We start from the raw sequence: 27984 nt of genomic DNA, 5'->3' as shown, positions 1-27984 counted from the left end.
TACGACATCCGTAAATGGTTTAGCTTCATTGAGGATGAACTAGTCAGTTTCCAGTTGCCTCGTATTCTTATTAGGCACACGTCTTCCCACTGTTATTCTATCTTGGAGCCACCTGATACCTCACACAGACGTAAGTTTATACGAGGGTTGTTTGAAAAGTCCGTGTAAAGTCAGAGAGATAGCACAACTGGCGCGTGTCGAGGTTATGTTTAGTTAGTAGCATCTCTTGGAAGAACACACACCAAGTTTCAGCCAGATCGGTCTATTTCTTTGTGTTTGGCATTCGTTTGAATCGAGGAAGTCGAGTGATTTTCAAAAAATGGACGAAAAAGAATTTCGTGTGTTGATTAAACACTACTTTATGAAAGGCAAAACGCCTCAGGAGACTAAAGAGAAGCTTGATAAACATTATGGTGACTCTGCACCTTCGATTAGAACAGTTTATAAGTGGTTTCAAAATTTTCGGAGTGGCCATATGGGCACAAGTGACGCTGAACGTTCTGGACGCCCTGTTGAGGTTACTACTCCAGAAATCATTGATAAAATCCATGATATGGTGATGGATGACAGAAGAGTGAAGGTGCGTGAGATTGCTAGTGCTGTGGGCATCTCGAATGAACGGGTACATAATATTTTGCATCAACATTTGGACATGACAAAGCTATCCGCAAGATGGGTGCCGCGATTGCTCACGCTTGACCAAAAACGAAATCGTGTGAAGTGTTGCAAGGACGGTTTGCAGCTGTTCCAGAAGACTCCGCAGGACTTTAAGCGTCGTTTCGTCACTGTGGATGAAACATGGATACATCACTACACTCCTGAGACCAAAGAACAATCTAAACAATGGGTTACCAAGGGGGAATCTGCGCCAAAAAAGGCGAAGACCATTCCTTCGGCCGGAAAGATTATGGCGACTGTCTTTTGGGATTCGCAAGGAATAATCCTCATCGACTATCTGGAAAAGGGTAAAACTATTACAGATGCATATTATTCATCGTTATTGGACCGTTTGAAAACCGAGCTGCAAGAAAAACGCCCACGATTGGCCCACAAAAAAGTCCTTTTCCATCACGACAACGCACCAGCTCACACCTCAGCAGTTGTGGTCGCAAAATTAATGGAAATAGGGTTCCAACTCGTTTCACATCCCCCCCTATTCTACAGACTTGGCTCCCTCGGACTACTATTTGTTCCCCAATATGAAGAAATGGCTGGCGGGAAAAAGATTTTATTCAAACGAGGAGGTGATTGCAGAAACGAATGGCTATTTTTCAGACTTGGACAAATCCTATTATTCGGAAGGGATCAACAAACTAGAGCAGCGTTGGACGAAGTGTATAAGCCTAAAAGGAGACTATGTTGAAAAATAAAAAAGGTTTACCCCAAAAAATTAAGTAGTTTTTATTTTTGCACGGACTTTTCAAACGACCCTCGTAGTAATACTTTATTTTAATGTTTATTTCTTACCTTAAAGAGGTTATGTAGCCTGAATTATTTTATTATTTATAAACATTTTCTCAGTAACAATTTGATTGAGAAACTGACCGTGTTGTACTCTAAATGAAAGAATAGTGTTAAAATATAAAATTAATAAATTTACTTCTAAAAACCAACCTTGCCCCTAGAATAATATATAATATTTAAAAAGCTGAAACCTTGTACAAAAAAAAAAAAAAAATTGTAAACTATACAATTGTAAGTAGCTGTACATTCACTGGCCCTTCATAACCAATAGGTGTAGCCTGTCATAAATTTGTCAGGTTAAAACTGTCACGGGTATAAAACAAATATTCAAGTCTTCTACTTGAGAATGCACTTGTAATAAGGAAACTATAGTTTCGCTGCTATCATGCATCGTCACCGGTATACTCGTTTAAACAATTGTTCATGAAAACGGGTTTATAAAATACTTATTACTAGTAAAATAACTAGTTTAATGTGAATCCATGAACTGCAAAAATGCCCTTCAGGTAAATAGATTTACAACAAAATTTAGAATCTAAGCTATGAGCAGGGCCGGATTTAGATGAAAAGAGGCCCTAGGCTATTCCACTTATGATGCCCTTTCACATACCATTTTTAAGTTTGTAAATTACATGAGAGATAATAAAATACATCACTACTGTGATGTATATCAATATGTTAAATGAAACATGTTATTGGTACTGTTTTTAGAATAGTGTAATCTTAATTTTGCGACCAATTTGAATGTAGGCCCCTCTTGATCTTGAGGCCCTAGGCTGAAGCCAAGTTAGCCTATAGGAAAATCTGGCCCTGGCTATGAGCTTAATAATACTTGAAATTATATGACCTACGAAACCGGAACTTGTTCGAAAAAAGGCAAGCTTAACTTCCATAAAATCACACAACTAATTTTCAAAAAAAAAAGGGATAGAGTATTATTTATCTGGATTAATTGAAGTGTTTAAAAAATTACAGTACAGTTAAGACGCACTTTCTGGTTGAAAGATTTTGGCCAAAACCTAGTAAACGGAATTTTTTAAAAAAAATAACAAAATAAAACAATGGTGTAATACTAATTTTAAAGGTTTCTGAGACTTTTCATTTTTGAGAATAATCATTCAACGATACACACACATTATATACATGCACATGGTAACATGGCAACATGCACAACAACAAAAAAATGGTTCATGCTCAGGGGACCCCAAAAGATGCATTTCCCAGCAAAAACTCAATTTCGAAAATGTGACACGATTGCAATACTTTCCCTAACTAGATGCCAAACAAGTAAAATAACGAAATTTGGAAAATTACATCGTTATAAAAGAAAGTCTACTGAGTATTCATATCAGACTTTGTTCTATTTCTGTGGTATACATTTTTCATCCCCTAATAAAAGTAATTTATTTAATAATTACATCTTATATAATGTTTTATACAGATTTTAACTATCGTACTAATAGTGACGATTTATCACAACAAATTTACTACCACTTCACCATGCGATAAACAGTACATTAAATACTTGACGCTCTACTCTTGCACGTATCCAAAAAGGAAAATTTCATTATTCGATATCCTACATTTACCACTTAAAGAAGTTAACAAAAGATTCGAAACTTTATTAGGCAGTGAGTATTTAAACAGTAAAACTATCTTACTCATTTTTTAATTAATTAATCGAATCAAAACTTTTTTGTTTATAGAAAATTCAGCAAAAATGTTCGAAAATTGGGAACTACCTAATTGGAATAACACAATAAAAAATACCACTAACAGCAAATTTGAAATTGAGCGATTAAAAACTATCTTACTTCGTAAAAATAATCGCCAAAAACGTAAAGCTCAATCAGGTGGCTACCTACATTTAGGTAGATATTTAATTTTTTTTTCCAGCTTTTAGGTCTATATATTTTAGGTCTATAAATTTTGAGTAATATAAATTTTTAATTAAAAACAATGGAATTAATATTAAATTTAAGAGCGGAAATCGATAAACGATTTATTTGTAATAAATTATTATGTAATAAATTATGACAGATTGTTTATGAGAATAAGTAAACATAAACGAATGTAGTCATTAAAAATATTTGCACACTTGATCATATTAAAATTAATTATTTTTCCATTAAAAACAAAAAATTGTCGTTGAGTGAAAAGTTCAAAATTCCAGTTTGAGTCATATCGTTAAAATATGATTTTATTAGGTTATATACGTTTATTTAATTGAAGTGTTTCTTTTATACAACCACTGCTAGTGAGATACTGCTCTATCAAAATCTGAGTTATCTCCTTATTTTAGCTCATATAGTAGGGGTATACTACCACTATGTGTACTGCGTATAAATGTATTTCGGGGTTACGGTATAGGTCACTCATGTTCATGTTGTTATGCTGGGATAACCGCAGGGACGCCAAATACCCTGAAGAAGTGGCTAATCCACTTCTCCCCAAGGGGATGGTTAATATTAACTTTAGCTTAATAAACTACAGTAGTAAAATTAAAAACTACAATTTATTTTCTATGGTATGTATGAATAGAAAAGCACTATTAAGATATTGCTCTACAAAAAGCAGTGTTAGCTTGTTATTTTAGCTCAGATTATACTTTAGTTCCCATTAATTTTAGCTCCAAAAACATAAATCCATTTACGATGAAACCTAAAGACTTTTCCAACATCGTTTCCGCGTCTTTTACATATAGGATACCAGAACTTTCATCTGCTGGTTTCTATTTTCCACACCTGTTCGCTTTGCCTGGATCTAACATTTCATGATTACCTATTTTTAAGGGTTCTAAGTTCTCAAGCTCGGATCCTTATAATAATAATAATAATAATGTGTGTTTATTTATATTAAATAACGATACAAAATAATATAAAAGAATAAAAGAACAGAAAACTAAGAAAAACCACACAATGCATGGACATTATGTCCGTCTGCAGAGGTTGGCCTCACTTACAAAAATTATACATTAATACAGATATTTTTCATCTTTGAAAACATAGTTTTTCTTTTTACTACATAAACAGAAAATTCTTTGTCACAGAAAATTAAAATAACAACCGCAAAAATAATATAAAAAAATTTAAATTAATTAATGAAATCCGCAAAATTCTATTAAAAACCTTCTCATAAAAAAGTAAATTTAAAAATTATAATTAGAAATCAAAAACAGTCTGTAATTAGCCGCCTCCAAGTGGTACCAATAAAGGCGCTTAAAACTATTGTTCTGCCCATTCAAGTTACTTATTATTTCAGTTTTAGTTAAGGTTTTTTTATTAAACCACCGGATTCTAAATTCTTTAAGAATTGGACATTCAGCTAAATAATGAAATATTCAACTACATGGAGATTGCACATTGAACAGAGGTGACTCTCGCTTGTACGACCCACTCTGTAGTTTGAATTTATTAGCTGTCCCCTCAATTTCATTATAGTTTGCATAAAGTGTAACTTGTTTGTATCTTTAATGTAAATGATTTTGACCCATATCTATAATTAACTCTTTATACAAACAATGAAAAGTTGAATTCGCAGCTTTAGCCAACAAATTTCTTTTAAATAACTGTTTTATTTTCTCAACTAAAAGCTCAAATTGATGCTCACCTCCACTATCATAATTTATTAGTTCCATATCCTGCCTTTCACAAATAGCTCGGATCCTTATAAGAAAACATTTTTTTTGTTCTTAACTCTGATTTTCTCAATGTTATTAATATAAAGAATTGCAACTATTATGGTAAATTACTTTTACTGTAGGTCGTCCTCCACTGTTCTCATTACTTCTCATTAATGAGTAATTGTAACACCAAAATTTTGGGGTAGTGTTAATTAAAAACCAAATTTGTTCTCCAAATAAATATTTTTTGGTTTCCATTTTACGTTTTCTTCGGCCAATAATTGCTAAAAAACTTCTCACTTGCATTAAAAAGCAGTTGAGAACCTGACGAATGAGACCATAAATACAGCTAAACTTGTTTGATTTTACATAAACAAAACAAATACAAAAAACAATAATGTCAATAGTAATTAAAGTGAATAAAAAAATTATTTGCACACTTTTTTTATACTGATATCTTGAATTCTACGAAATTATATATAAAAAAAAAAAAAACTATATTAATATAAAAAATAGCTAATATGAAATCCATATCACAAATGCGTTTCACAAACAGATTGTTTATGAGAATAAGTAAATATAAAATAATGTAGACATTAAAAATATTTGCACACTTGATCATATTATAATTATTATTCCTTTAAAAACAAAAAATTGTTGAGTGAAAAGTTGAAAATTCCTATTTTGAGTCATATCGTTAAAATATGATTTTATTAGGTTTTATACAAAAATGTTTTATTATGTTAAGATGTTAAGACAAAATGTTAAGAGCAATGAGGGGTTGAGCGAGAGAAATTTTGTGATTTGTAATTATATATTTTTTTCTCCCCTGCTCGATAATATCTTGTAACTGCGTTACAATCCCACAGAGATATGTAATGCATTCAATGCTAGACAATTTTTCCTGAAATATTACTTATGTATGAAAGAAGAGAGGTTGTTTTATTTCTCTTCCCCCAAATAAAGGAAGAAATAGATAAGTTCTTGCAATTTTTAACATAAATAACTAAAGAGTATATATCCCTGGCGACTCTTACTGCACCAAGGTAATGCATGTTGCTTATTTGCGGCTACATCGAGCTGAGGAGGAACAAAAATACTGTCCGGTAGAGAGGATGATAAGAAAATTAGACGGGTTACGAGCTACTGCCAACTTTGGTAGTACCACGGCGTATTTTTGATCATTGTTGGTTCAATTAATGAATAACCATGAGCTTGTGTTTTTTTTTTTTTTTTAAATTTTATTTATGTTCATACGATTTTATTTTTTAAAATTAAATTTCGTGTACTGTTTAATAAAGCTTGCTGCATTTTTTGTTTTTTAAAAATAATTTTATACTCTTCTATAAAATGAAATTTAGTCCTTGCGCATTAAGAACAACCGGATTTAGGTCATACAGTTTCAGAATATTGACCCCCTTCTGGACATGTATGATGTAATAATAACCCAGAATATGTATTGCATACAGGAGGGACAACATACCTGACAAGTTCAAAGAGTTAATTTATGATATGTTGTTAAAAATTATTGAGAGGAGACGATTAAAAATAAACATCGTCAGTCATTTTCGACTGATGCCCCGAGATTGAAAAAGTGTAATTAATAAAATGAGACACAATCCCGTACCAGAAACGCATAGGCATCGGCAGATATGATCGATAAAACTTCGCAAAACCATGTTAAACAGTTTTAAGTACTTTTACAAATTATTTCTTTGAAGTTGATAACTAAGGTAAAAAGAAAATCTGAATTCGCTGCAGATTTAACAAAGAAGAGCGTCCTCAGCGATGTTTATTTTCGGTTTATCTCCTCTTAAAATAATTTTAATTACCTATCTCACTATAAAAAAAGAAAAAAGACAAACTTTATTTGAGAATATTATTTATCGGACGATAACTTGTGTGCTGATTACGGGATATAACAATTAAATACTAATTTAATCAATTTTTTTTTCAATAATATTTGTTAAGTGGGCTTTGCAATCAGCGGAACTCATGTATAGATTAGCAACTTGATGTTAAGTATTATTAATTATTTTATTAATTAATCATTTTTTTTTTTATGATCTTGGGATTCAAGGTATAAATAAAATACAGAGGTGCAAATATTTCTTTTTGTCTGATTATTTAATATGTTTGTTGACTGATCAGTTGCAAGTACCACTTTATTTTTTCTTCTAGTTTCTTAAAAGTTTTCCGGACCAAATGAGGTCAATCTTCAGTTTAAACAATTTCTAAAAAAAAACAGAACGAATTAGTATAAACTGGAGAAGTATCCTTCAATGGTCCGAAACGTTTTTAAGAAACTTCTGGGTAGTACCAATGCTAAGTGCGATTTTGCTTGTAGGTCAAATGGCCAAAGATTTCGATTATTGGCACTTTATGCAGGATGAAACGCCCTTTAAAGCCACCGAGTTAATGAAGCTGATGTGGCAATGCTGTACTTCAGACATTCCATGTTATGTTTCAAATTTTTCACGAATCTGTTAATGTACTAATTGTAGGAATTAACAATTTTAAATAATGCTAATGTATGTTATGTAAGAACTTAGTAATGTGAAATTTAACTTACAAATTGTAATAATTTAATAAATCTGGTGTAACAACTCTAATGAATTTGTCTCGCTTCAGTAATTTTTTATTTTATTTTATTTTTAAATAAAAAACGGATCAATAATCCAATTTACAGAAACAATAATAATAATAACATAAATAATACAAATAGTTCTCAGTCTATAATTTAGGTTTAATTTATAATTAGGCTTTAGCATTTTATTTTACCTTTTAGAGGTTATTATACAGATTTATACAATACAAATAACTCAAAGAAATAATTGACATCTGGTTTTATTTAGAAAATTTTGTATATCTGTGCCAAAAAAATCTAAGTTAAAATGATTGGCTATCCGCATCATACGAAAGATAGGGGAGTAATGTCAGCAATCATGTGTTTACACGTGCCACATTAAACATTTTTGGAGGTAAAAAGTGCGCCAAGACCAACACAGGCCAACTATGTTCCCTCCTCAACTTGCAAAACGCTTTTAAATAAAGATATCTGGGAGGATTAAAAGAATGGGATTCCAGAAGCTGGTAACTACCAAGACTTCCAATTCTATGAATGGCAAATCTAGCAGGAATAAGCGAATACTAGAATTATGGTAACCAACCATTCGATCATTATGTGGTGAAAAACCGTTGAGATAGAGGGATGAACTTTTGCAACAAGAAGAAATGATGTGGCAGCGAAGAGCTCGGAATATATATTTTTGGTCTTCACTTGGGTAGATATGTTAAAAATAAAGAGTCTACTTTTCTAGAATACTATTGTTTTGTTTGTTCTCATCAGATGGTGGTCTTATATTATTATTTCTGTATTTAACATAAGTGTTGCGTAATTGTCACTAATGATAATCTAAAAACATGTAAAAAGATCATTTAATCCTCTCTCTAAATTTAGACCAACTAAAGGCAAGTAAACAGTTTTCTGTTCATCTTTTTAATTTACTATTTAGGTGGAAAACCCAGTGTCCCACCCAACGTATCTGAAAAAAATCTATTGTGAGAACGCACACCACATTCCCTTACTATGTAAATTCTTAAGGTAATAACACATTTTTCAAACTCATATTTTAAAATACATTTAATTCTTTGTAATATTAACCATATAGTTAAACTGCGCGTTACACCGAAATAATAATTCAGAGGGAACTTACCTCATCAGAATGCCCTAAAAAAGATTTTCCTAGAAAGAATTCTCTTTAAACTCATAATTTTAGCGTTAAATTTAACGCTCTTTAACATAAGACCGTTCATTATACTGAATTACTACTTCAATTATTAAGCAACACTCTTTTTACTGAAAGATTGGATTTACTGTTACTGAAAGAACATAAGCCCTTGGCACTTCAAGGGGTAGTAATAAAACAAAATTTACCGTAAGTGCGATGATAGCAAATTGTTGAAAATCTTCTTTCTAATTATTCTTACGTACTTAAAGGTGATTCATTAAATTGAAATGAGAAATTAGATTCACTATTCTCTACCATTTTGTTCATATTTGGAAACGATTCTACAACTACAGCTGAGTTATCCACAAAACAAGTTTTTCTTTACATGAGTATTCAGAGCTTATCATATTAGCTAGAAGTTTGTCTTACAAATCCGTTGCAGTTTTAAGTTTTAAGAATTCAACTGTTCCATATATATCCCAAATTCAACAACTTGGGTAGGTTAGATAATTCTAAAAGTTTACAGTGACGGGTACAGTGAAGAAGTTTTCTATAGTGTGTCACAGTAGTACAATATTCGGTTTCATCAGCTGATTTTTTTGAATAATTGAAACAGGTTACACAGAATTGTCATTACGAAGAGCAGGAACATGGCGGAACTAATGAGTTCGTTACTAATTATTGAGTTTACAGTTAAACTCGTGAGTATTATGTCAGCTTCATGTGATATTCAGAGCCCGGCAGTCAGTCTCTTGCCACCTTCTACAAGAATGCTTTGTAGGTAAGTATGCAATTCTATTAAATTGAAAAAATAAAAATGAAAAAAGAACTCTCATATGACTTTCTCATACCGCAATTTATAAAATTAGATTTTTCCTGAAACTTATAATTTGTGACAGAAGAAGTGAAATTTCAAAAGGAAATTCAATAACAAAATTGATTTATTTAAATATAACTTGCAAAAGTTATGGAAAAACGTGGAGTGAAAGAAAGTCATATGAGCATTTTAGCTACAAAAAAATCATAATAATTAAACATACTTCCTGTCACCGCTATCTAGGATTGTGCCAATCTTTGTGGCTGCCATATTCTCGACGAAAGTGGTTGCCGAATGGATTGCTATCAAACACAAAGTACCAAATGTAGCCCATTACCAGCTGACTACAACACAATTGCCACAATTTAATCAAACTATGACAACTCAAAATGTTGAGTCTTTACAAGAGTTGCTGTTAACGGTACATCGTAGTCTGATCCGAGAGTCCAATCAACCACTCTACAAACGTTTGAGTTTTTTAAGAAATCTCAAATTTGATTTATTGCATCGGATGTGTAAGTATTAATGATTATAGCGGGAATACAAAGTTTGGAAGAAAGAAAGCGTAGACGTTTCGAGAAGTCCATTACAAACACTTCTTGATTAGCCGATCTGTTTCAAACTTGTGACATTTTCTAGTTTTTAATACCTCTTAAACTTGTCTGGTTGAAATAAAAGCCACTTTAAGATACGGTTGCGGCTGTTTCCGTTAATAATATGCAGGGTTCCCAAGTAATGTGCATACTTGATTAATTTCTTGCTCTTTGAAATAGGAAAAAAAAATTGTAAATAGTTAACCCCTATTTGCTTGAGTTGATTCAGAGCACAATGTGCATATGACAATTCGGTTCTAATTTTATTTCTAATAGAAACTCTAACGTTTTATGCATTTTAGTTTTTGCTCTACTCTCTGAGCCGCAGAACATGAAAATCGGACAAGTTCTAGAAGTAATTCTCGTAGTCTCTTCTTAATTTAAGTAGATCTTGTTTTCCAAAGTAGGAATAAATTTTTACTGATTTTTACTGTTTATTAAGAAGCATTAATATCTGCAATAAGTGCCTCAAAGCCTTTTTCAGTGGAGAGCCAGCCTCCAGACAATTGTACTTGTAGCACATTGGAATATATCTTGGAGTTCCACTAATAATATCTGAGGAATGCTTCTATTGTGCTACAGTTGGTTCAATGTTAGATCTACCTTATACATAATTTTATCCAATTCTTGTCGTCTTTCTAGGGGCCGAGTGCCACGATGTTTGGACAAAGCCGGCGAGTATTCAAGGCCGCACGCATATGTCCCACAAGAAGCACTTCCCATCCTTGGAAGCCGCACTGTTGACCATATCATTTCTGACGTTCGCTGTTTTCTTGATCAAAGTGGTGCAGGTAAGGCATTTTTTTTTGTTTTTGCTTTGAAGTATTCTGTGAAGTCGTGACTTCAGAACCAACGGGACTGAATCCAGGTCCCAAAACGTAAGCTTTTACGGAGGTCTAACTAAAAAAAAAAGTAATGACTTACTTTTTTTCATTTTTTGAGCAATTCATCCAAGGTATGCAAGCGATGAACGGAAATGGTGTTATGCAAGTTACGCCGGCAAAAGTTGTCAAGCACAAACGAGAAACAGAATACATGAACTTGGCTGCAAGAATCCTACACTACATAAAAGATTTTCAGGTGACTATATCATAAATTACTACTATTGTTGCTTTAAGTTTATCATCGTATGCAGCTCTAATATTAAAAAAAAGTAAAGTAATACCTTTTTTCAGACAGGCTTTACGATCTACCAAATCAGGTGTGGTGGACAGAGGTGACTTGCAAACGTACTTTCTACAAATTTCTCATATTAACCATTAAATAAAATCCAAAGCCACGACCAAGGATCGAACCCAGTACACAGTAAAACTTAACTTTGCGGGCCTCGTCTCTAACCGCTCAGCTACCGTAGCACCTTTATGCGGCTTTGATATAACAATACTAAGATGAGTCAGTTCAATCACCTTACAATTCCGATATACGAGTATACTTTTTTACTCACCTACAAGATTTACTGCAGGAAAGATTAACCTTCGTTTTCTGTAACATGACTTCCAACAATAAGAAAACAATTCCACGCCCTTCCCACACTACCAGCCATTTTTGCTGGCAACTGAGGCCGCCAGGTCTAGATATAAACTGACCCAGAGAGAGGCTTAAAATTCAAGGTGCATTTTATCCCATTAACCTCACAGGGACATTTTTCGGCCAGAACGGAAATTACGCGTTTTTGAGAGGATAAAATTTGCAAATAATCACCCGAATCAGCAATCTTCAAAATGAATGATGCCCTATTAGTTCCACCACAGCAATGGCGAAGCAACTACTCTCTCCATGCTCGAGTTTCTCCCTTTAATTCCTGACTTGGTGGTGACACGAAGAGGTAGCAGAGACTAATGTTTAGAGATTAGTTTCTAGTCTGGGATGCTTACTAAATTTGGGACAGTAAGAGGGACCATTTTGACGGTCATTGGAGGCATGTACCCGGACCCAGTAGCGAATATCTCGATGTTCTTTTGGGAACCCGTCCATCTACGCTATTGGGTGTTTATCGGCTGGAGTGGTTATTACTTAGTGTTAGAATGCGCTTCAAAATGCCACTAGCTCTACTGGTAGCGGATCTTGATTCGGATCAAACCGATTTAATCTGACCTTAAACCTACTTATAGGGTAGTATAAGCTTAGAAAACTTCCCCACAGAATGCACTTGTAGGAGGTCCATTCCCTGTGAGAAATGTGACAGGAGAGGAAACGACTCGTACATCCTTACAGATCGCGTTATAATCGCTGGTTTGTGATTTGTAGTCTCTGGCACTTAGAGACCAGAGGAGGTAATGTGCAAAAATTTCTACAAAAACCCTACACCTAGTAAAAAGGTTTTCCAACTAAAGCTTTAGCTTTTAAGGGGTTGGCACAATGGACCTATTATCTTCACAGGGTGGGGTTGACTAACCTACAGACAGTGTCAGGAAAAAAGGAATCGCCTCTCGCATCCTGTTTGACAGTTTGCGATCACTAGGTTGCACTATGAGATCTTAGGCACCCTTAGACAAGAGATAATATCGCAGAACTGACAAGTGGGTAAATCATTAGCCTTGTACTAAGTTCGATTCCCGGTCAAGTCCTTGGTTCGTATTTAATTATTTAACAAGGTAAACGAATTCCAAAGCACTTCAGCTATCTGAATCCGTCTACGTCATCTGATCAGTAGTTAAAAATCTGACATCTGACAGTAGTCCGTCTGAAAAAGTAGGCTTCATCGCTTAGATTATAAGCGCTCCTTAAATGTTTGGTACCAGACCTTAGCTGACCATCATGAAATAGAGTCTTCCCCTTCACTTATTTCGAATGGGCGTTTTTATTTACTTATTTCTCTTTTTAAACAATAATTTGAGATCAACCAATAAAACTTAAAATTTATATCAGCAGAATTACCTGAACTTCCAGTTGTAACCCAATTCGGCCATTTTTAAAAATTACATAGATCTAAACAAAGACAGATACAAGAGGGGTTGCAAATAAAGCACTGTCAGTTAACAGTGGGCAAAGCAAAGAGTGCGCTTGAACATTCAGTGAGGAAAAAAAATGCAGACTTTTCATATGTACTAGAATTAATAATCATTTCTCTATGTTTTAGATTCAGCATAAAATTGGCAAATGAAGGAAATTTGAAAGACTGGAGCTGCTCTGACCTACCTATGATCAAACGACTCTGCTTGCAACTGTTTCTTGAGGCTGCATGGTTCCAGTTTCACACTTGACATACTCACAATGTGTGAGAGGCCCTTGTGTTCTGAGCCAAATATCTGACGCACTACTACTGGCCTTGGGTTCTAGTTCTACTCTAAAGTACTGACGGGTCAGAACAGATATATTGCAGCATATCTGGCCAGCCGAGGCCCTCAGATTCTTCAGCTGTCTCCCATTAAATGCACCACATGAAGTATACATGGGATATGGTTAAGGTTCTAGGAAGGTAGCTGGTGCTGTAATAAATAGTCCTGGGCTTCTAGACGGCACTTAAAGCAGATACATTGCAGTCAGCGAAAACTGCACATTCACAAAGTCCTCAGCTTTTTTAGTTTTCACCACCTGAGTCCTACAAAACCCTGTGGAAGAAAATTAAGGAAGTGGACAAGGTAGGTTACCTTGCTTTAGTAAATATCCCAGGCTTCTTCTAGACCTACTCTGTACTGGTGGTGGCAGTCAGAACGGATATATTGCAATCTGCGACATTACGAATATATACCCCCACCCAGTTCCTTCAGTAATTTCCACCTAAGAACCAATTGCCCAGTGAAAATATCTAAAATGTGATTAAGGTTCACTTTCATAGACAGAATATCCGCCCATGAATTTAATTACTTTTCTGAAAAGCCTTTATGTATTAGCAGAGCGATCTAGAAAGATATCAATCAAGAATTGGGTTTTACGACAATAAGCAATATAACGTCATGTATTAAAAATGTATTTTATTTTTATATATTATATTTACAAAAAAGCTGATTATTTATATTTTTTTTTCAATAAATTGTGAATTTGAAACCCAATTTGAAAACAAATTCTTTATTTTTTTTATTTTTTGTCTTGGCACATCACACTTGTTTTAAATATTTCAAATTTTTCGGGTTTTGGGGCAGCCAAAATAAAGTTATCAAAACATAATGTACGTTAATTGTTAACTTAGAATGCTGTAACTCTAAAGCGGCCACTTGAACTTGGCGAGAAAAATTTCGCAAGTTACTGCTCACTTGCAACTTGTAAAGCAGTTCCCCACCATAAACTACCCTCTGCTGACGCCATAACATCACTGTATTTATAATATAGTACAAAAAACATTAGTATTACCAATCTTGGTATTGAAATTACCCGCCAAAATATTTGAATGTAGACAAAATATGGTTACATCAGAAAGAGTTATACATAATTTGAATTGCTTTCGCTTTGGTTTGAGATAGATTATATTTTGATAGATTAGTTTGAATTTGGATAGATTTACTTTGAAATGGACCAGCTGTCAGCTGGGTTAGGCGTGCATTGAACTGGATTAGATCTGGATTGCGATGGAACAGTGTTAGAATTAAACTGGTTAAGACTGGTTTGAATTTAGTTAAGATGTGGTTAAAACAGATATGATTGGAGTTCACCTACATTGAATTGGTTTTTACTTCGATTTTTGGGTGAGTTAGATTTACGTAGGTACGTTTGAATTAAATGAAATTTCTTTGGCGGTAGGCCGCTGGGTTAAAGTTATCGAAGTAGTTTATGATAGAGTGATAAGATTTGAATTCGGTTGACTAGTTTGAAAAGGTTTTGCGTTGGTTTGAGATGGCTTTGATTTATTTAAATGGGCTCTAAAACGAATCACATACGTTATCCAGTTTTGAATTAGGTTAGGAGGACGCTGAACCTGATTTGGTTAAAGATGGATTAGTGATGGTGAGACAAAGTTTGCATTTGGCCTGGTTTCAAATTAGATAATACTTGGTGGAACAAAATATGGGTTTGGTTAGACTAAATGTACAGAGTGCATCGCATTTGTTGCTCTTGGAATATATAGCCAGAGCTTTAATTTTGCTTGAACTTTATAGATTTGGTTCAAGGCGTCAAATATGCTAGACCAAGTTAGCTGAATCGGGTTAAGTAAAGTTAAGGATAGTGCAGATAATATAAATTTTAATTGTGTTAGTACGTACAATAACATAATGCCGATTTGTGTTAGATCACTGATGTTTGTAAAGGATTATAACAACTAAACTGATATGGTGTGAAACAGGTCTATAGTATGGCAAGACCAGTTTATTGTTTGAGTTTTAATTAGTTTAAGGTTTGGTCAGGTACATTAGAACAGACTTGAATTTGGCCCTAAACTCTGTTTAAGATGGCTTATTTAAGAACAAAAAAAGGGGATAGGTTAGGCCAGTTACAATTGAGTCACGATTAGAGTTTGAACTAAAAAAGATCTGGTTAGAGCGGGATAACTAAGATTTTGTTCGGGGTTAGATCAGCTTTATGTTGGTTTGCCTTCGAGCTAGTATATTTTTTATTTTTATATAACTATATACAGTGGCGGCAAAAAGTATTTGCACACAATTTTTTTTCTTTAAATTTTTGAATTTAAGAGGTAAACATTTTCGGTTAACTTTACAAATTAAAAGTATCTTAATTTCTTATCAAATCCCTGTAATATAATCTAATCTTATATAATTTAATTATATAATTTAATATAATCTAAAACTTCTACCATAATGAAACAAAAATTTAAAATAACAAACATACGGAAAAAAATATTTGCACACATTGATTATAGAATTTCAATATTTTTTTATAGAAGTTCACCAGTATTTTAAAATGTGATTGAATGTTTGAAACTCGTTATATCTTGTGATAAATTGATAATGCCAAAAGAAGGGAAATTAAGGGTCGTCTCCCGCGAAAATTTTACAACGGAGTCAACAAAAATCCTATCGGGAAATTACTGATTTCTTAGGGCTGCAATCCTCTACTGTAAGATACGTTATAAAGGGACGAGGCACAACAAAAAACAGTAAACGAAAAAGGTTGTCCGAAGAAGTTAATTGGTAGAATGAAGAGAAAAATGAAACATGAAGCTCATGAAGAATCCAACGATAAGCGCACAGGCTCTAGCTGATTTGGCGTAATCAATTTCTGGTGTCCACGTAAGCGATAGGACAATAAGGAATGCTTTGCATTCTGACGGTCTCCACGGTAGAGCGCCAAGAAATAAACCTTTCATCAGCGAAACGAACCGCAAAAAGCGACATGTTTTGCCAGAGAATACCTAAAGAAGCCCATCTGTTTTTGGGAATATGTAGTGTTCTCTGACGAAAGCAAGTTCCATTTGTTTGGATCTGATGATCGTAGGACAATCTGACGTAGACGTAATGAGGAACTGAAGAAGCAAAATGTTTCCGTTACAGTGACACATGGAGGCGGACATGTAATGGCGTGGGGACGTGTAGCTCATAATGGGGTAGGAAATTTCGTAACTATCGAGGCTAATTTAAATGCAGAAGGTTACGTGAACATTTTGCGCCGTAACCTTAAATCAAGTACAGCAAATTTGGGAATCCAGCACTAGTTCTGGATCAAATCGTTAGAAAACACCAAATCATCGGAAGAACCCACCTAAAATATCTTTTAGTCGAATAATGGAAAAGAATAAATCCAGATTTACTAAACATTTAGTCCACTCAATGCCCAGACGTTTACAAGCAGTTATCGATGCTCAAGCGCTTTTTACAAAATATAAACAGTGAATAAAATTAATAAATAAAGCCTACACAAATGGAAAACTATAATATGCAAACACTTTTTTCCAACAGTTTATGTAAGTTTCTCTTTCTATTTTACTATGAAAGAAGATTTTTTTTATTTTGTTTACTCAAATATTTGGTCATTTCAAATATACTTTTTATTTTGTGCAGTTAACTGAAATTTTTTATTACCTAAATTCATTATTTTAAGCAAAAACTAGGTGTGCAAATACTCTATGCCACCACTGCATATATTTTTTTTTAATTCGAACTAGTCTGCTTTTGAGATAAGCCAGATTTGGTTAATTTAAGCTTAAGTTGGATTAGGCGAAGTTTAGTAGGATAAGAGTCACATTGGTCAGATAACGTTAGACCATGTTTGAGTTGTTCAGATCAGTTTTTGATGGTTAAGCTTTCGTCGGAAATGAATAAGATATGGTTGACCAAATATAAATTGGGTTAGTCCAGGTTTCAATTGAATTACATACAGATAATAAGGCTGAAAAAATGCTAAATCCAAATTTAGAAAAGTCCACATTTGTATTCTGTGAACACTAGATTTAAGACGGACCAGATATAGTTAAAACTTTATGAATCTGTTGAATAACCCAAACTAATTTGAATTCATTAGATAAGGTTTGAATTAATTTAGGCCAAGTTTGAATTAGGGTAGCTTTCGATTTAGAAGTTTTAAACCACTTAGAATTTCATTGAGATGACAGACCAGATCGTTGAGATGTTTTAAGTTAGACCAGATCCGAATAGGTTAAATCTGGTAAGGTGCTTTAAACCAATTGTGAATTACTTTAAAATTTACATTAAGGTGCATATTATGTAGGATTATATCAGATTTGAGTTGGTTTTTCGCAATGTCTAAGTCGGTTTAAACTAGTTTAAAATTAGGTTAGAATATACATACATTGAGACGGTTCTAATGTTAACAGATAAAATTTGAACTGGCTTAAGTTAGTATAAACCAACTAAAATTCGATTAGAATATATAATGAGTTGGGATATGTATGGTTAGACCAGTTTTGAGCGGTTTAAAGCGAGGTCATTTATTTAGTTAAATTGTGGATTTAGTACCTAGTCGCATTATGGTTTAAACTAGCAGATGATCAACCCAGCAAAGAAATATCCATAGTAGACCCACCACAAAAAATATCTATAGGTAAACTCTGCACAGAATACAGTACTAAATTTAAATTACAAAACAGACACATTAGTTCAAATAAAATAAGGTAAATTACAATATGTATTCTGCATTATTAATGTTTAAATACAAAATATAATATTTACAATATTACATTTAAATAAAAACGTAATTTTAAATAATAGAAAAGTTCTCATTAATTATTCTCAAATGATTTAAATACATAAAATATATATATATCTATATAATATATTCCCAAGGAATAAACTCAGTAGTATAATACATAAGAATAGGGAATTCATTTTTATATTTAATTCAGAGCTTACTTCCAACTTGATGGACAGAATAGCTCAACATAAAAGCTAAAAAAAATGTGAAATTTTGCATGTGAGTTGCTCCTGATTAAATAAATTAGCATTTACTCACAAATAATATTTATTTTACCTCATATTTTGTAGCTCAATTTAACTCAAATTTAATCCATAAAGAATCACTCATAATGACCTTTTAATATAATTACCATTAGTAACTCAAATATGGCTATTCATTCTTTAAACAAAAAATTTGTTGGAACTCGGTAGCTCAATTTTGAGTTACTCTAAGTTAGAGAAGAGTTACAGACCACATTTTCAGTCTGAGACAACCAATTAAGTGTTTTTAAGCTCCAGCAATGTTCTACAAAATGGCTTGAGTTTATTAGTTGGGGTAGATTTACTTAATGAGCTCATACATACATATTTGGACGACCGAATATGACCACATGTTTTATGTGAGAGAATAGAAACTACGGCCACATCGTGCTGCTGTAAAAAATGTTTAGTCCAGTTTATCAATGTCTTTCAAACTAGTTTATTGATTCTCAAACGAGTTTATTGATTAGTGGAGATTTGGTTTATGAGCTCACACTGCTCTGGATTGTAGTATTTGGTCATAATTATATTTTATTGATTGCCGCATTGCACATTAAGCAATGCATTGGTTTTTAATACCATACTTATTTGTGAAGAGATAATAATGAATTCTTTATTTTAAATTTTGGTGTTATATATTCATTCATATCCCCGTATAAAAAAAAAAAACAAATTTATCCAAAACTGTTTACCTTTGCAACTGCCCTTAAACGTAATTATTTTAAAGCAAATCTAAATAAAGCTTCTTACAAATTTGGCAGTTGCCTAAAACAAAATATTTATTTTGTTAGGCGGTGGAATAATCCTTATTTCAAACAGCCTTTTTTTACATTTCAGATTCAATGTTCAAAGGGACTAATCTGGATAAAGAAACCCGTTAGTGCCGACGATTTTCTACACGTTCCAAAATTAAGACGCTGGGTTGAAAAAACTAGTCTCTAGGCAGCCTAGTTCTCTAGTGACTTTAACTAAAGTGGGTTCTCTTTGGTTTTAGGAGTACATAGTTTTGGTGATGATGATTCCTGACAATTGTCTCAGATGTTACACGGATGGTTGCACATGGATGGTAAGTTCTGGAGCTGAAGTCCAAATCTATGTCTTTCACTTGCCAGGAGGGACTAACTACTGTTTTTTATCAGAGCATTTGGATCTACTCGAATCATTCAAGCTGCGTTCAAGACACGAAATTCTTGTCTTCACCTTCAGATTATGTTGGAAGTTTCTAGAAGACTGAATGAATATTTTCACCATGGATGTCTAGTCTGTATAAATAGGTTCGTAAAATAAGGAGGTAGGTATGTCAAATTAAGCGTCTTTCTCCTCTTTATTGATCCCGTACCTACGTTGGTGGATTTTTGTAAATATGTTTTCTTGCTAAAAGAAACTGTGCAGCTACATAGCATGTATTCTCATGGATGAGTTCAGTAGGTTGCCCAGAGAAGTATAAGATGCTAACAGACACCTCTCACTACTAGATTGGAACCCTTTAATGAGCACTGAGACTTAAGGTATCATCTCTACATAAAGAACCCACACAGTAAAATGCCTGTTGGAGCAGTCTGTGATACAGAGATGAACAGAAACAGCCGTTTGTCTAGTTTTTAGATGTTGTCAATATAAGTGATAAGGCTTATTCGTTCTATGCGAATTTTAAGTGGATAAGGTTTGTTATCAAGATTTATGTCTAAGACGGCTTCAGTTGATTTCTACAGGAAAAAAAAAACAGTTAAGGCTCATCAGAGTTCTGCTTGGAGATAGATCCTACCCATAGGCGACAAAAAAAACGCGACAAACGCCGTTTCCGAAATTAAGTAAAGGGAGTAAGTATTAAGCAGAAGGAAAAAGGTTCTGCTTCTACATTGCTTGCTCAGGACTGGTTCAAAAAAACTGTTGAGAGGGTGATACAAGCATGAAGAGCTTCAAAGCGCCCTCTATTCTTAAGATTTAACAATTAAGTATTGAGAAGTTTAGCATGTTTACCCCATTAAACTTCACCCAACTCAAAATTCATGAGCACATCACATCAAATGAACTTAGTAATAAATTCTTACAATTTTGAGCTTATCCCTGATTTAGAAGACTAAGCTGTCCTAATTAAAGGGCCCCTTTGATTTCTTCTTCATTCATTCTAGAGCACAATTTATAAATACGAGGCAGGTGAAAACCGGAATGTCTGGAGTTTTTGTCTGCTGAGGTATGACTGATGTTATAGGAAGGGTAAGCATACTCAATTAAGCGGTAGGTAGAGAATGATTAATTACATTTCCAGATCTGGATCTTCCAGTGAGTGAGGATAGCCTTGTCCTCAAATAGGAGGTATTACACACTGCTCACAATGGGGCGTCAAATCAGGCAGGCAGGACTGAGGAAGTCTCAGTACTCTAACTAGTGGGCATCTCGATAGACACAGGGTCAGGTGGCATAGGCTAACTGATTTACCCACATAACATATAGAAATAAAAAATGATTTATTTTTCCAGCAATAAGCTTAATCGATGAGGAACAAACCATATTATTTTAATTTTAAGGTAAAAAAGTTCTTGGATTGATTATGTAGGACTATAATTTGGCCAAGACTGCCGAGTGATGAAGCCTTTTGTGGCTTAATAAAATTGGGCTAGCTATTTCTTCAATGAGTGTTACACGTGCTTAGTCCGGCCTCCTGAGGTGCTATAAAGTGGAATAGTCAAAAACCACCCAATAAGCCACTAGAGATTTTCTAAATGTCTTGAATTGTAAGTTATTTAAGGACGTCTTGTATACAATATGTAAGTTCTTTAAAACTACATTCTGCTGAACTGAAAATGCACTTAGTACTTATTTAAAAACAAAAACAAAAAACTGAACCCCCACATCAGACATTCAATCACATTCCCTGAGTGCCATTTTTCCTTTAGTTTTTTCCGGGGAAAATTAAAAGAAAAACCTGCATGAACCTTTAAAGGAGTATATCAGTAAATATGACTATAATTAGTAGTACAGTTAGAGTAACTTCTCCGTGACGGAGCTGTTGGTGGCCGTGCTCAGAGGCGATGGACTCAGATCGTCCGTCCATAGCAGTCGTCAGTTGACCAGCTCCACGGAGACAAAGCGCCGCAGTCGTTCCAGATACTCCTGGTACAGCTCAACATCGTTGTGTCCGGCACCCTATTAAAGTCAACACTAGTTTCAGTTACAAGATAAACCAAAAAATTACACTGTATTCTATGCAATCCAAGGCCAAAATGTCATTTTTTTGCCCGACCATGGTTTTTAAGATAGGCACATTCAAGGCGGTCATCATGTAATGATGAAGCTTTATAGGAAGTTACCGAGTCAAAAATCCAAATGAAACATATTGTTGCTTTTGCTACAAACTCTCTAAAGATGCTTAAGTAATAAGCTGGCCATCTCCACATTATGGAAAAGTTCTTCCTCTTCTTTTTCTTACTGGCCTTTTGTGCTAATGCAAATTAGCCACTGTACGATCTGTATGATGTCTATGGAAGGTCGTAAAGGGAAAGGTAAAAATCAGCAGTAAACACTTCAGTTCTTTTACTGCAATTTTTAAAATTAATAGCTTTACAAATTATGTTCTAGCGATTAAGTGCTTATTTTGGTATGAAGTTCTTTCAGATTGTTCAACTGTTTACATGGGATCCGGAAAACTTCTCCAGAAAGAATGAAATCACTTAACTCTAATACAGATGTACGCTGTCATCCAATTTTAAACTCCAAGTGTTATCAACATTAAATTACAAATTCTAACCAAATATGTTCACAAAAATTTTTAATTTTCACAACGGCAGCTCAAGGAAATTAATAAAACATTCTTTCCAAAATAAATAGTTGGATGTTGTATTTTTTACACCTACCTAGCGATGAAATGTACAAATTTTTGGCCCTATAGTTTGGCATCTAAATTTGCCGAATTAAAGACAACTTCAGCAGCTGCTGCAGCGGTAACTGAAATTTGTAGGGAATCCAAAATCAGGTCTTTAGCCGGCTAAAAGAAACTTAATGAAGCAATAGCTTTAAGTGCTTTGTATTATGTACTGTAGTACTGCTAGGGTCTTCGATATCTCAATGAAGAGGAACCCCACCTTAGCTTCTATAAAAACTTGTTCTCACTAAATAGAGCCGTAGCTATTGGCTGTTTAAAACAGAATTAAAGTTAAATCATACCAATATCAAACTATTTAAACTTATTCTTAAATATGAAGTTAGCATCCTCTCATGACATATGTATAACTTCCTTGATAGAATAATTCTGTTTCTGGAGTCTATTTTTTTGTATTTAATGCCAACAATTGAACCAATTTCTATTTTTTAGTGCATTTTAATGTTAATTATTCTAGAGTTACCATCTTTGAAACAGAAAATATGCCATGAGTTTGATTCACTTCTTGTTAAAGGAAGTATAGCAATAATTAATTGTTTTTAATTAATTATTTTGAGTAAGAAAATCGTTGCTAGTTCCGATATCTTCCTTTGTTAAGCGCCCCCAAAGAAACATTGAATTTAATTATTTTTTGTTTTCTTTTTTAACAGGTGGTTCGTCTCACCATATTTACACTATATTTGAAGTTAGCATAGCATTTTTTAGAGACACTCTAAGTTATTGACGTTTCAGTTGCTTTAGTGATGCTCATATTTTTTTAAAAAACAAGTTGGCTTACCTCGACCCAGAGGGGAGCCACAGGTCGCGGGCACCGCTCGTAGATAGCGACCCCGTGGGAAAAGTCTATTACTTCATCCTCCTTGCCGTGAATGACCAGCACGGGTGACGTCACCTTAGGCACCTTATCAATGCTGTAACACAAAGCTTAACAATCAGAGACTTATTCAAGTATATAAACACTAGTCCGCGATTTTTGATAAAATCGCTGGCTAATAAAACACTTCTATCACTGAGATTTATTGAAGTAGACCAACGGCCAGTAACATAATTCTGTACCTCAGTGGCCAGAGATATCACTAGTATTCTGGGTCCAAAAAAAAAATCACTTAACTTTAAATGAATAGCCCACAGTATTCACAAGTTTTTAACTCAATGGTGACTGTTATCACTAATCTTGAAGTCAACACAGTGGCCAATAGTATCACAGGATTTTAAAATAGTGGCCTGTGCTAATCACTAGTCTTTAACTCAGTGGCTATGATATCATTAGTTATGAACTTAGGGCCCGTCGACTTCTAGCATAGTCAATGCACCAGTGCCTCTATTCAAACAAATCTATTCTCATGAGGTATACGAATAATTGCAAAGAATAATCAGAAATGTGCTGAAATCTAGTCCAAAAGAAGCCCCGATACTACCTACTAAGGTATCTCCTAATGAAATAAATGTATCGACTCGCTTACATAATGTATTTTAGTCTCACCAATTAAATGCACTACAGCATACAAGAATGGTCTGTGCGTTTTGCACTTTAAAATTCAAAAACTTCTGTTAACTGAACTAATAAGCTTGTGCTGGAAAGTAATCTAGAACCCAACGGTGAGCCCATTCCTTCTCGTACCACTAACTTTAAGATTATCTTGACAAGCTAAATTCTCCGAAGTTCAATTTTAACCTGCTACGTAATTATAAACAACGGATGTATAAGGCGGTAATCAGAAGGTTCCATTTCCATAAGAAGAAGGAACAGGGGAAAAAAAATATTTTCTATGAATCAAAACCATTTTCTCTTGATCCTGCGATGTCTTATTCAACGAGCACTCATTTTCCAGTACCCAAAGGGGATTATTTTTCAAAAACAGAGTATACGCGTTCTAGCTGACTATAATCGAGTTCGCATGTAGTAGCAAGATTGACTGCATAAAGTTAAAAATGAATTAATTACAAACGCATAGTTCTGCCACACGCACAACATACTTTTCACCTCGGAAGGGGGCGTTATTTCGTTTTTTTCCCCCTATGACTCTGACGAGCAGAATTTTTCATCTTTTTAAATTCAACTAGTTCGGCCATTTTTTTTTTGTTTTAATGCACAGATCTTGGCATAAGCTGGCAGTAAAAGGGATTGATAAAGATACTGTTAGTAAACAGTGCTTAATTATTCAGAATAGAGAAATTACACCTTATAAATTAACAAATTATGAATCAGTTCGCACTAAGTGCATTTATTAACTTCTGGCATTACGTTAACGCGTTATCTGTGACACTGACATCTGACCTACATATCTGCATCTATTGATAAGTTAACTAATAATGGGGAATTCCTAAAATGTAAACATCACGTACAGTAAGTCAAAGACAAAAGGGTGTTTAATCCTACGAATGGTTCTATTAGTTCCAGAACTGAGCACTAATTAAATCCACATTAGAGAACCATTAATTCTAAATTTGTCCGCATTCTCCAATGTATGGTATTATCAATTACGATTATAATTTCTTACCAGATGTGGACTTTATTTGTCATTCATAGGGGTTCCATTCAACTGAATCTGATCACTATTTATAATTTATCTCTCTCAGCACTCAGTTCTAGTGTGGCCAGATTACAGGCCTAGGTATGGTACTATTTACTCTACCATTAAGTAAGCCAAATTAGTTACAATTGGGTGCAATCATCCTAGATCAGACTACATACTAAATTGTGGGCAGCATTAAGTTGGTCTGGGTTCTTACTGTTTATTCATAGTCGTGGGCATTATTTATCCATCCCACATTAGCCAATACGTATTCCGTGGCAGTTATGCAAAATTAAGTCATTCTTTAGTGATTCTCTATACCTATGATTAAATTATTAACTTAATTCCAAATATACGTGTATGATAAAATAGTCAAAAAAATGTTCGAGTTCGCAAAGCTAGATAACATCGTTAATGTAGTCGCATACATGTTTTTCTGTTTCTAACCGGTTTCGGATTTGCATCCATTATCACAAGATGATTTATCATCAATTTTGATGAACACTACAAAACTTTCACTACATTTCTTTCACACACAGAAATGCTGACAGAAACCTAGACAAAGTCAAAAGTCCCTACTCATGAACAACTCTGATGATGAATGCAAATCCAAAACTGGTCAAAAACAGAAGAAACATGCGAGCTATGACAGACAAAATCAAGGTTATAACAAAGCTGGTCATAAGCTTAAGTGTTTAGACTTGATTAGGTTTCGCCCTACGCTAGTACCATGTGTGTTATTATTGCTTATATTAGTTCCAGAACTTAGAAATCTAAGATGAATGGGGCACTACTTCTAGATGTGGTCAGCATTCAATCTTAAGTAAAATTTAAATTTTTTATTATTATTGATTGATTCCAGTGTTCCATTCCTACAATCATTCATTAGTCCTGTTGTAGCAAGAATTATAGTCCTGGGTTAGGGTGTATTATTTCCACATTACTACTGTTTCTAGAAGGGGTCATTTACAACCCTAGGTCTGGGTACTATTTGTTCCTGAACACCAAGTTCTAGATTTGACATTCACCTATCCAAATAAACCTCTACACTCTTCTGAGCACTATTAAATTTAGATAAAAACTGTTTATTCCAAAATTTGAGCTACATTAGTTCTGGGTGTGACAGTCGAATATTGTTAGAGCCAGATAAGGGGCCAAATTTACAGCAATTTAAGCCTCATTAGTTCTAGATTGACCCTACAAGAATTCAACCCTGAGTAGGGTATTATTCATTCCCATTTAAGACACTAATAGACAACTACTAATTCCTAAACTAACTCCGATTTCTACATACATTCGAGTACTGTTAGTCCTTGATGTTGACAAAATTCAGTCCTAGTCCTTGTACTAATTATTCCCCGAAGTGTTGAACTAATTAGCACTAGGTGCGAGCATAGAAATTTCAGATTTGGGCAAAATTTATGCCTATAATATTAGAGCACTCTAGTTCTAGATGTCCCTAAAATTTATCAGATAAATTCCCACATGTGGGCGCTGTTTAGCCGTTGACGAGAATTACTATTAAATCTAGACAGTTAAATATTTATACCTACATCTGAACATCATTATCAGTCCTAGATTAGCCCAGAAATTGGTTCTATTCAGCGGTCAGTTTATTCGTATGGGGCTTTATTGACCTCTAAGAAAGGGCACCTACTTGTTCCAAAACTGAGTGATATTTGTACTAATCTATGTTCTGTTTCAGTTCTGGGTTCCCACACCTATGAAGTATTTGTTGATACATCTAAGAATATTAGTCCTAGGTTGGGGTATTATTTATTCCCAGCTGTGGACACATAAGTAACAGATCTGGGAAGCACACTGGAGTTTTAATTCTGAATAATATTTACTCCTTGATCTGACCAATTTCGCGTCTAAATTTGAGCACTATTAGTTCGGTTCTGAGTGATATTCAGTGCCAGATGTGGGCACTAGTTATTCCTAGATCTGGGGACAATTATTCCACTATCACCAGATAAAGGACTTATCCTATGAGCACAACTAAGAGAAATAAATATATTATATATTTTATTAAAAGTACTCACCTAGGAAATGCATCAAAAAACCAGGTGCGTTTTGTATTTGGAAAGGCGACTCTCATGCCGGAAGTAAGTGGAGAATGTAACACTACGGCACCAACTTCATATCGCGAAGCAAGGTCCACAGTCGGCACTGTCCCGATACTCTGTCCGTAGAGTATAATATTCTCCGGACTTATACCATATCTTGTCCTTAGAGTATGCCACGCACTGTCAATATCAGCATATAAGTTCTTCTCGGATGGTTTACCCGTAGAAACACCATAACCAGAATAATCATAAGAGAATATATTACAATTGATTCTTGAACCAAGACCTAAATAGAAACTAGACATCTGTCCAAGATCAACAGCATTGCCATGTGAAAACAATATTGTAAAACGAGCATTAGTTGTACACCTTACAAATAGACAAGCAATACGATTACCTCTGGACGTCCTAGCAAAGAAACCTTCAATATTCTCTTTTTCACGTTCTGTGTATTGCCATTCAGCTTTATCTGTTAATGTTATTGTACACTTAGTGGTTGTGGAATCATCATTAAAAGAATATGTTGGTTCGGGTGGTAGAAAAGCTAGCTTCGCTGCAATTCTTGATGGAAAAGGAGGACAACAAAATATACAACAAAATTCACTTAAAGTCAAACCGTTCATTTTCACTGTTTTTTTTTTTTTTTTTAATTTTTAGTTCCACTAAGAATTTATTTTAAAAACCAAAAATTTAAAAACAAAAAATTTTTCAAAATATAAAGTCTTTCACATATTTAACAATCAAATATATTTAAAAACATAACACTAAATAAGCCGTTTTTTAAAAAAACAACACTACAACTCAGTACCAAAATATACTTTCCAATTAACGAACACGAAATCCATCAAATTAAAAAAATTCTATTTTTGCCTATTAACTAATAGACAAGTTAAACTATTTTAGCTCAATTAAATTTTCTTGTTCACATTATGTTTTAAAGAAATTTAGGAATACCATAATATTATTACACTCCCCCTAACTAGTACTTTGGTTAAAATATGGGGAATCAT

At 33.9% G+C, this 27984-nt stretch overlaps 2 protein-coding genes across 4 annotated transcripts in view; one reads left to right on the top strand and one right to left on the bottom strand.

Annotated features, from left to right (window-relative positions):
• LOC141462015 (uncharacterized) overlaps nt 1-14798 on the top strand; it is a 19081-nt gene extending 4283 nt beyond the window's left edge. The window contains exons 2-9 of one of the 3 annotated variants that reach the window (XM_074143573.1): nt 2906-3095; nt 3171-3335; nt 7434-9598; nt 9878-10149; nt 10870-11018; nt 11170-11307; nt 11403-11443; nt 13307-14798. In XM_074143573.1, coding sequence (XP_073999674.1) covers nt 9468-9598; nt 9878-10149; nt 10870-11018; nt 11170-11307; nt 11403-11443; nt 13307-13430 — 855 coding nt within the window. In that variant the 5' untranslated portion in view covers nt 2906-3095; nt 3171-3335; nt 7434-9467 and the 3' untranslated portion in view covers nt 13431-14798. Of the gene's footprint in view, nt 1-2905; nt 3096-3170; nt 3336-7433; nt 9599-9877; nt 10150-10869; nt 11019-11169; nt 11308-11402; nt 11457-13306 lie in introns of all 3 variants that reach the window. The other 2 variants (XM_074143574.1, XM_074143576.1) reach the window with 2 other exon arrangements.
• Nucleotides 14717-27984, bottom strand: LOC141462014 (alpha/beta hydrolase domain-containing protein 17B). The gene is made up of 3 exons (XM_074143572.1): nt 26951-27984; nt 23168-23300; nt 14717-21656 (listed from the first exon to the last, which is right to left on the bottom strand). The coding sequence occupies exons 1-3, from the start codon at nt 27595-27597 to the stop codon at nt 21573-21575; spliced, it is 864 nt and encodes a 287-aa protein (XP_073999673.1). The 5' UTR covers nt 27598-27984; the 3' UTR covers nt 14717-21572.

The sequence above is a fragment of the Rhodnius prolixus genome, unplaced genomic scaffold (genome assembly GCF_049639745.1).
Source record: "Rhodnius prolixus isolate KJV_2025 unplaced genomic scaffold, Rpr scaffold_12, whole genome shotgun sequence".
Classification (NCBI taxonomy): Eukaryota; Metazoa; Arthropoda; class Insecta; order Hemiptera; family Reduviidae; genus Rhodnius; species Rhodnius prolixus.
Note: the sequence above shows the minus strand (reverse complement) of the source record. Positions and strands in the feature narration are given on the sequence as shown.